This window comes from Cuculus canorus, chromosome 5 (genome assembly GCF_017976375.1).
Source record: "Cuculus canorus isolate bCucCan1 chromosome 5, bCucCan1.pri, whole genome shotgun sequence".
Taxonomy (NCBI): domain Eukaryota; kingdom Metazoa; phylum Chordata; class Aves; order Cuculiformes; family Cuculidae; genus Cuculus; species Cuculus canorus.
Window position 1 is genome coordinate 67,024,742 of NC_071405.1, and position 10,385 is coordinate 67,035,126.

At 40.1% G+C, this 10,385-nt stretch overlaps 1 protein-coding gene across 5 annotated transcripts in view; it reads left to right on the forward strand.

The window, feature by feature from the left end:
* MIA2 (MIA SH3 domain ER export factor 2) overlaps positions 1 to 6,541 on the forward strand; it is a 37,494-nt gene extending 30,953 nt beyond the window's left edge. For 2 of the 5 annotated variants that reach the window (XM_054067996.1, XM_054067997.1), the window contains 5 exons: positions 443 to 595; positions 1,940 to 2,077; positions 4,719 to 4,795; positions 5,184 to 5,409; positions 6,210 to 6,541. In XM_054067996.1, the coding sequence (XP_053923971.1) occupies positions 443 to 595; positions 1,940 to 2,077; positions 4,719 to 4,795; positions 5,184 to 5,409; positions 6,210 to 6,259 (644 nt within the window). In that variant the 3' untranslated portion in view covers positions 6,260 to 6,541. The remainder of the gene's footprint in view (positions 1 to 442; positions 596 to 1,939; positions 2,078 to 4,718; positions 4,796 to 5,183; positions 5,410 to 6,209) is intronic. The other 3 variants (XM_054068000.1, XM_054067999.1, XM_054067998.1) reach the window with 2 other exon arrangements.
* The last annotated feature ends 3,844 nt before the right edge of the window (positions 6,542 to 10,385 follow it).

The window sequence follows — 10,385 nt, forward strand, 5'->3', positions numbered from 1 at the left end:
CAAAGAGTTAGAAATAAAACAGAAGAGTGTTGAATGCAGTGTGGATATTCTCTTATGATGAGCGTATTGACTTACAGTGTGCTAATTTTTAGTTTAGTTAGCAGCAGGTTTTTTGCACTGAGAAGGTGATTTGTCATCAGGGCGCTGGTTTCTCTGATTCAAGTGAACTGAAACTTGTATTTTTAAAAAAGTTGCAGAAACTCTAGATTACACTCTTGATGAACTAAGACTTTTTCGTTCCAAACGAACTTTTTAAGCACTTCTAGTAAACTTAACTGGTCGTCAGTGAACACCTGGAGAGTCCTGTGGAGCCATGCAACACTCATACCTTGACAGTGTTGGCATTCCATGATCTATTTTACAGTTTTCTGACTTAATGAAGAAAGCCGTAATGGAGGATTTAAAATACCTGGGTAAATGGCTATCTGATTTCTTCACTTAGGATCCAGAGGACCAGCTGCTATGAATGAAGCTGGTAATGAAAGAGGAGAGCTGAATTCTGATAGATTAACTGATCCCCACAGACCACCATCAGATACTGGATCCCTGTCTCCTCCTTGGGACAGAGAACGCAGGATAATTCTGCCTCCACCAGGTATAAAAATCTGCTTAGCTTCTATATCTATGGAAGAATGGAGTGACTGACTGGCAGTGTATATATTGAAGTATTTTTTGCTTAAAAATAGGAAATGTTTTCTTGGAACTGCATGTGCAGCTGCACTGGAAAGGTGGTTTTTAATTATAGATTTTTTTCTTCTTCTTGAATGGTGTGGTTCACTTGGACTTCTGTACTGTCTTTTAAATATATATTGGTACTAGCAGTGTACAATCAACTGTTTGGTTTTACCATTATACGGGAGGTTTGTTTAATGCATCAAAAGAACTGTCTGGGCTGGGTAATTAATAAGACATCTGAGAAAGTAAAACGTTTTAGTGATACACTAGCCTTAAATGAATAAATAAAAGCTAACTAATGTTGACAAATACAATGAATTTTTTTTAAAAAGAAAAATTTATGTTAATAATCCAGGAGTACCATGGAACAGTCATCCTGTTAGGTACATATTTTCTTGTTGATACTGCTTCTTTGATAATTGCCAACAACAGAATCTGTCGTCATGCTCACTTCTTCACCCAAACATCTATATTGCACATTATCACTCAAGGAAGATAGAGATGAATCGGTGAGGGTACTACTAATATTGCAAGGGAACGGACAGTCTTTTTGTATAAATATAATAAAGAAGCAAAAATACTACAGTTAAGGTACCGGAATTATTAGATGCAACAAACAATATTGTAGTTGCTACACATCTATGTGAAAGCCTAATTATGAAACTCTGATGTCCACTCAGGATGCAGTTTCTCATTTGCGAGATCTGATCTATTGCCAGGATACTGCAGACATGTAGAGGGTAGTCTTCTTTCCTTGACCTGAGCTGTGTTCTTGCCTCTGCTCTTAGATCTCACTGATAAAATTTGTCTTTTAGCTGCATGATTGATTGCTAGATCACGCAAGGACATTAGTGGAAACATATTACAGCACTATGAAACGTAATGGAAAACAGCACTCTTATCTGAGAATGTCCTAAAACGTATAGCAACTCATTTTGCCTTTGACCTTCATCGCTATGCTGAACCTTTGTTTCAAGGCACCACTGTTTAAAACTTAGGTGATCATCATTTTCAAAATTTTAGGGTATGTTTATCCAAAAATCAATGAACTTTCTCTCTTGCAGCTCCTTAGAAACATAAGCTATTGGTACATACTTGGTGTACTTCCTGTGTTTGGGTTTTCTTGAGATTTGTTTACTCATCTCGATTGGTGCTCCCTTTGGGTATTTACAAGGAGATGATATATCCAGAGAATCTTGTTGGTCTAAAATTTTATGGAATGAGGGGCAAAAATGTTCACTGGCCTGTTTTGCGATTTCTTCAGTGTTAGGTGAACCTTACACTGATCCAGCTCTTTCTCCTCAAAGACAAGAAGGATTTTTCCCTAATCCTCCAAGTACTGGAAGACTTTCTGGACCAGCAGAACTGCGAACTTACAACATGCAGTCTTTTGATAAAACAGGTGGGAACTGCTTCCATGATACTACCAAGCAGAGAGTCACTGTTTAGGTTGACTATGCACAGTAAGTGATAGTAAGAGGACAACTTTGTAGTTATACTACAGACCTGAAGCTCCATTGTATAAAAGCAATTTAACGCCTGTTAGCTGTGGTGATGTCTTTCCCCGTTAGCAACAATTGCACCAACAGTTCTGTTGGATGGGTGGGATTCAGTGAATGGTAGTCATGAGGTATATTTTTGTCCACCTTCACTGCTCTTTATGTTAACTATTCAGGATTGGCCTCAAGCCTTTTTGGTCCCTCCCACAAGGCTCACCACAGCATTAAAATATCACGTCACCTTCAGTGAAGTTAGAAAGGAGTCATTAAGACTCAAAAAGTAACAGCTAAATTGTCAAATATCCACTGGCTTTGCATACTGAAGTAGTAGGAGGTCCTGAGCTCTCCTCCTTCAGACTGTTGACCATACTTGCAGCTTTTTGTAGTTCACGGTGTAGCTGTCCCCAGCTTTATCACACATTTCACCGACTGGCCAATTACATAATTTCTTGTTTGTGATACTTAGCACAGCCAGAAGCAGAGAGGTGAAGTTTTGGTGACTTAAACCTCATCATTGAAACAGCTGAAGAACTTAAAGCCTTAATACTTGCTAAACAGTTTTCATTCTTGCTTAATGCCTAGTAAGTCACGTGTCTGATTCATCAGCTAGACTGAAGCCATTAAACTTAAACCAGAAATCTTGCTGCCCGCTATTCAGTTACTCATCTTTGTTGCCTGGTTTCTGGCAGGGAGAGAGAGAACTTTTGTTATTTGGTGTCATCACGTGAGAATTGGGAATGCTAAATTCTGTTTCAGCTTGTAGGTTGAGGTTTTACAGGGAATTGGAAGACAATTCTGTTCATGTACAGCCACTCACCTTCCTATTCTTTCCCAAGCCTCTCAGTGTTCACTTCTTTCTAATACTTTGTGTTCCGCTGAGGTGTTTCTTCTTGCACCTGGATGTTGACTGAAGGACTGGAGAGCTGCACTGTCTTTGCACTCAATTGTTGCATCCATTTTTCTTCCACTGCTGGCAAGCAGCAATTAAAAAAACCTTCTAAAAGTTGTATTCAGTTCGTGTGCAATTCAAAACCTACTTAATGGAAATGGGGTTTTGGATAGCCTTGCTGCCAGCACTTAGCAGGTCATTAAGCATATATGGTATATGGAATGTTGGTTTTTAGAAGCATATAATTTCACTAGACTTGGGTGTGTATTTGTGAAAATAGCAAAAAAACCTCCCAGCAAATTAAAAATCCTCACCCCGTCTGGCGTGTACACCTGAATCCAAAGCAGCAGCATCTCTCAGTGCTGAAATCCCCGCTCGCTCTCTTAAGGCTGAATAAGCCACAATTCCTCAGCAAGATGATGAAAATGTTATTTAGAGTGAACAAAATAATGTGCGTTTTCTTAAGCTGGGGTGGTTAACTCTACAAAAGCTTTTGACTTGAGGCAGGTACCAGGAGTAGGAGACTGCTTGTCAGAAGGAAAGGTTAAAGCTTGACGGAATTTGTGACCAGCCTTACTAAGATTTAAAATGGAAAGTGTTGTGCAACCTAAGTATCAAGGTGTAAATATTCTCTGTGTAACTTAGGCAGTTGAACTGCTTCTGATATCTTGAACAAAGGCAGGGCCTGCTTGAAGTGACAAGTGATTAGATTTTTGAAAAAGACCTATCTGTTCACTGAGACCTTTGTTTGCTTCAAAGGAGAAGAAATACAACATGTAGATCAAAAATCTGTCACTTCATAGGAGTACTGTTTTGGTCTTGTGAATTGCAATATTATTGGTTTTATTTGGGCAGAAGTGTAGGAAAGCAGGATTTTTCAAATCTCGGATTTTTGGGGGGGAGGGATTGTGTGGGTGTTGTTTTGACAAAAGAATTACATTTAGTGTATATATTTAGTATATTTATATCCAGTCTGATTCTCTTCTAACAATAATTTTCTGCAGTTGTTACTGAAAAATACTTCTTTGGGAAGTATAAAGGTAAAAACACTGAAGTACCTATTTATGTCTTTATCATATTTGCTGTACTGTTTTTAGAACGATTGTTCTTATTTCTGAATGCTCATCCAGAACTAATGTAGTTCTGAAAGTCTCCTTGATGTTTAGCAACTAAAAAAGGAATCATTTTTTGTCAGACTTGAACAGGATTGCTATTGAGCTGTGCCAAGAGTGTATCACAGTGCAGTCATTCCCAGAGTGGAACTTAACAAAGAAATAAAAAGTATTAGCAAGAGACTGGGGAAAAAGGTAACTGCTACAGTAATGTTAAGATGTTTTGTTAGGAAAAGACACTTGTAACTTCTAGAAAAAATACAAAAATGGAAGAAAACCCCTTATTTGTATACAAGAAACTTTGATTAAAGCTGCAGCCTGGTAATTCATGTGCAACCTGTATAAAAGCTGGAGTAAATTACTTGTGCGTAGCTCTGTGTTCCTCAGTTGTCATCTTTGTCTGCACAACAGTTGCCTGGTACAGTGATGCTTTTTTTTTTTTCTTCCTCTTGCCTATATATCCTGATTGGAGACAAAATACTGAAATTGGTGGTAGGGAGAGGGAAGCCAGCACTGAATAACTTGTTTAACTTTTGCACACAGATGGACAAACGTCTTCAGAAAATAGCCCACTAACAGAACCAAGTGGAAATGAGATGAAAGATCATTCTAACCCTAGCGTAAGTAGTGAACCAGAAACTTGATTTAAAGAAGCTTGAATTTTCTGCAAAATATTTAGGAAAATTTGTCTAGTTGGTCACCTTGCACAGTCACAGGTATAAAATTGCATATACTGCTTTATCACAGCCCTTAATGTCTTGTGAATTAGTTTTGATATATGACTAATATAATCCCTGCTGACAATTAATTATAATGCAAAAGATGAAATTATGGTCAAGCTGATGGTCAGTGCGCATAGATAACCCTACTTAGGATTATGCCATGGCGAAGGCAGAGTTGGAACTAGTTGTTAAGTAGTGTAGCAGCCTACATCAATGCAGGCCTGAAGATGTTCCCTCTCCTTATCCCTTTTCCTAAGCTAACTTCCCTGTTTTGATCGTGTTGCAGAATTCACTACCTGATCAGTCCCTGGCATGTGAAAGTGAAACCATCAGTTCAGGCTTTGCTCCTCCACCTTTCCCTCCCGTCAGACCTCCGTTGATGCCTGTAGATACCAGAGCACCTTTTGTGAGACGAGGACCTCCTTTTCCTCCTCCTCCTCCTCCGGGCATGTATGGACCACGTGAATGTTTTCCAGTACGAGACTTTGGGCACCTGCGCCCTCCTCTGCCAAGTACGTAGCTTTTGCCTGGTTTTACTTCAGGTTGATGACCCTGAGTGCTCTGTGCAGGTAGTGAGTGAGACACTGGGCGAACACTTAAATCTTTACTTGTACGTACTGCTTCTCAATTCAACTAACTGGGAGTATCTTTACTTATGAAGTTAGTTGTATTGTACATTTCCTTTTCCACAGTTGCTAATATTGATTTTATTTGTACCAATACTAGCTTTGGCTGGAAAATACACATATGCTGTTTAGCATTGAAAGGGTTCTTTTTTGGCATAGGAAAGCAAGTAGTTACTTAACAATCCTTTTCTACCTATAAGGTTGCATCATGTATAAATCCTACAGTTTGATCCTTTGGCATTGAGGTACGCTAGTGTCTGTACAAAGGCAGGTAGTTGGGACATACTTGTTAATAGTTTTCCCCTTGGATTAGTAAAGGGAGGTGTAAGTATCTGACTGAATGGCTGATTTCAGCACTCCTGCTGTGCTCCGATTAACTGGTGAAGAACTAAACAGTTGTCTTCCAAAATATCTGTGGGATGGAGAATCAAGTGCTGCTCCATCAGACTGAAGTTGATGGTGGCAGCAGGAGGCCAGAACAGCCACTGCCTGGCTCGTGCCAGAATCGTTTTGTCCCTGCCCTTCCTAGGATCTTTGTCTCTTCTGAGTGTCCCATGCACCTACGCCTGTTTTGCGACTTCTATTTAGGTCAGCCATTGCTGAGCAATAAGAGATGTGAGATAGGAGGAGCAGGCGTGGGGCGGCCGTTGTGAGCAACATGAACTTAACTATTGGTTCTCTTGCAGTAAGAAATCAATTTCCAATGAGACCTTATCCTCACTATCCACCTCAATGAACTGGATTTTTGCCTCCACCATCTGGAAAGAGTTGAGCCACTTCTGTCAAATCCATCAGCTGTAGAAGAACCAGAACCACAGCAAGGGACGTGACAGTCAGTTGAGTAAAGTGCTGAACAGTTTCTGTTCTCTTCTAATGGCATTTTTCCTTATGTTAAGTCAGCGGTGTTACTTGGGTATCTATAAACTACTTTGCTCAAATTGAAGCTTAATAGAAATTTCTCAGGATAGTATTTTGTAAATAAATAATTAAATGAGTACTGCAAATAAGTGATTTCTGATTTCCTGTCTCACCATGAACACAGATTTTAATGCAAGGGTTTGGGAAGCTGGATGGGACAAAAAAAAAAAAAACACAAAAAAAAGTTTCTTCTTTCTACTTTGGCTTCAGCAAACACCTGGGATTTATCAACAGTTATGGCCACAAAGGATGGGGCAGGAGACTTCTGTAGGTACAAGCAGTTAAAACTGTGAGGAAAGCTAGAATTTGTCTTGCCTGGAACAAACGCAGAAGCAGGTATACACAATCCACTTAGCAAAAAAAGCCACCAAAGCTGGTCAGGATGATGCTGTGGCAGACGGTTAAAAACCCAAACCAAGCCAATTTTAGACATTTTGTAGTGAGTTAAGTGCTAGGCTTCACAAAAAAGCAGAATGAAAAAAACCACAAGAAAAAAGTGGCAAACTGCAGCATTAATAGGTTTGTGTTGTAGGTTGACAATTTTGTATTGTCCACCTCTTCATGGGAGGTGACTTTGCTTCTTCCCTCGTGGTCGTGGCCATCACCGCAGGCAGCGTGCGCTCACCTGCAGCCAGAGCTGTGCTGGATCTGGACAGAGCCTGGCGCTGTTCTTACTGCCTCTTGTACAATCTAAAGACTTCTCTTAGGAGGAAGTGGCTCCTTGAAAGCTGTGTCACTGCTCAGTCCTGTGCTGAAGGGCTCAAAGCTCAGTGGAGGCGGAAGCTGTTTTTAGCAGGTCCCCACAGCAGCGTGCAGCTCAGCTGCTGTTCCCTCACGCTCTGCACACACTCACACAAAGCAGTTTCAGCCTTTAATAGAAATGCAGCTACTACACCCCATAATAGGAAGTTACCAAAAGAAAAGCTACCAAAAAATATCCAGCCTAATTTTATTTTAACTGCTTTGGTCAAGTCTCCCAAGCGAGCTTTTTCTTTTCATAGCTCAGTTCTCCTGCTCCTACCCTTATTTCCAAATACATTATTTCAGCCTCAGAACTCTTCCACATCTCAGTCCTGCAATTTATTTACGCTCCTTTACACTTACAGTGCAGCCTCAAAGGCCTTGAGCATAACCCTTGTACTTCAGCCACACACTGACAAATTTGACAACAGTCATTTTAAAGCATCACCCATGTTAAACTGCTTTAGTGGCTCTTGGACTTCATTCAGCCGTTGCATCATTTTTAGCCAATAAGTTGCTTTCTTAAGGCTCTAAATTTGCCTGAAAGACTTCACCAGGATTCTAGAAGGAACTATTTGCTTTTGCCCTTGATAACAGTCCCAGGAACAGCCAGGACTGCCACCCTGCCGCAGACACAGAGCCAGTGGATAGCGCAGAGGGCCTTAGGCTGACCATGCTACCACTATAACTCTTATTTTCTTCCTCCACTCGCCTTAACGATTGCAAAACTACTTATGAATATAACCATATTTTCTGAACAAATACTGTATGTTCTCTGTGTGGGTTAAGAATTTAGTCTAGCTTGTAACCAAGTCAAGTGCAAAAACCAATTCTTCCTCTACCAAAACAATCTGCTCTATGCCCACGATAGGATTGGAAGCTACACACAACGCAGAGGTTACCTGAGCAAAGATAATGCAGGGACAAGCACAGACAGAAGCATCCAGCAGAGAGAATAAACTCATTTTTTTCCCACCCCCCATAATAGCCCAAAATTCTGTTTGCAGGCAAACTAAAACCAAGCTCAGCTATATGAAGCAGGGCATGGCTGCGTAGCTGAGGAGGGTCACACAAGTGCATGGATGGCAAGTTCCTGTTCCCTCCCAGAAGAAAAAGCAATCCAGTTTTAACAATTGAGGGTTTGTGGTCCAAACTCCTGCTGCTAACTGTAGAATGCAGCAAAACTAACTCGATACGGCTGTTGCTTTAGCAAAAACAAAGAGGAACACACACAAAAAAAAACCCTAAATCCCATTTAGGACTATGCAAGCTCCAAGTAATTTCACAGTTTGTAAAAGTCCCACTCCCGATAGCAGCACTTTCCACGTTAGGCCCATCTTCATTTCCTAACACTTTGTTTCAAATTACTTCAGCTTGAAACCCTTCATTCTGGTATTGCTAATTCAGATTATTGTTTAAAATATAAACAAACAACAAAATCCATTTTTACTTATTTCTAAGACAATAGAAGAAGCAGAAGTCCAGCACAGCTCAAGGTATGGGTTTCACCACACACTCCTGCCTTATTGGACTCCCTATACTTATAAAGTAAGAAAGATCATAGTGGTCTGTACGTGTTCCGGACACGGAACAGAAACCACACCCAGTGATTAGACCGGAACTAATCATTCATCTATTTTTACTGGATGAAAAAAACACAGACCTGGAACACGAAGAGCAGCCGTCCTTGAGCAGCTGGTTTGAAACACCACGGCTGGAACTACAGTAAGTTAAAGGACTGCACATCTTTCTACTTTAGCCAAGTGGTTCGCCTGTTTCGCCTGCTCCTTATCTCACCTTTCAAGATTAAGTTAATTAAAATCAAAGCAGAAAGTAGGTTAGGCTAAAAAGAGAGAAACATTTATACAACAGAAAGGTAAACAAGTTACATCCCAACTGCTTTAGAAAGGCAGTTCTCCATGGAACACAGCAGTCCACAGAGATTAAATTAATATCCTGCAACTCTAAACTAGAGAACACTGAGTTTGCTTCAGAAAGTTGTGCAGAAAAAGCCAGAAATCGCAACCACTTGCAGATCACATTTAAAGTCCAAATGATACTGAACAATCTCTATCAGATTTAACTACTACACAAACCTCCCTCCTGAGGCCGAGCCCTGAAAGACACTGATGCCAAGTCCAGTAATTTCACTTTACTGGAATAGGAAAAGCCATAAGTATTCACCTTATCTTCACTACACACAGCATCTCTTCAGTACGCGGGTAACCGATCTCGCTTACCCCATCGAAAAGACGCAGAGCACTTGCTTACAAGCAGTGCAATTCCTGCAGTTGGTATGGGTTTAAATTATCACCAAATGAAGTTCAGAAGCTCAAATGAAATCCGTGTTTCGGCATGCACACGCCAGCCACGCCAACAATTCTCACAGCACAACCAGGGCACGGCAGCTCTGCAGCAGTGTACCACCAGGCATTAGCAGTTCTCATTCAGAATGCACAGCTACGTGCTCTTGGGTACGGATAAAACGTCAAACTGAAGCATTGCAGGTATTCATAATCTATTTAATAGTGGGACACCAAAGAACTACTACACATTTTTCTTGAGCACATTAGATTTCGATTTAAGCAATTGCAATGGATGCAGGAATTTCTCAAAAATAAGTTTTCTATAGTCTACAATCCACAGTTTACTGTATCAGTCTAGTAAGTCATATCATGATATACTGGTGCTACCTGGTCTGATAGTCTGATCTTTAGCAAAGCAAAGATAGTCTGATCTTCCCCCTTCTCCTCCTCCCCCCAAAGTGTTGACAAAATTCAGCCAAATTCTGAAAAAAAAAAAAAAGAAATTAAGTAAAAAAATTACTGTACGACTCATATTAGACTTTTTGTTGACCTAAGCACAACGGGAGCTACCAGTTATACACAGCTTATGAACGATGTTGCGTTTTCATTCTAAAAATCTTCATGCTGATACAATAAAGTATTTTATACAGCGATCAACTTTTAATGCTTTATTCATCGATTAAAAGAATATACATTTAACATAAACCATACAACATCAGTCATCAATTCAAACATTCAGCTGGTTTCCTTACATTTTCTGTCAGGAGGTTTTTTTTTTTATCTGATCACATTTATAAGATAAAATCTCACCACATCTGGCATATACACACACTGTGCCAGTGGATTCACTCTACTGATGTACATATAAAATCCGCATGGTATGTGCTCACTGGAGAC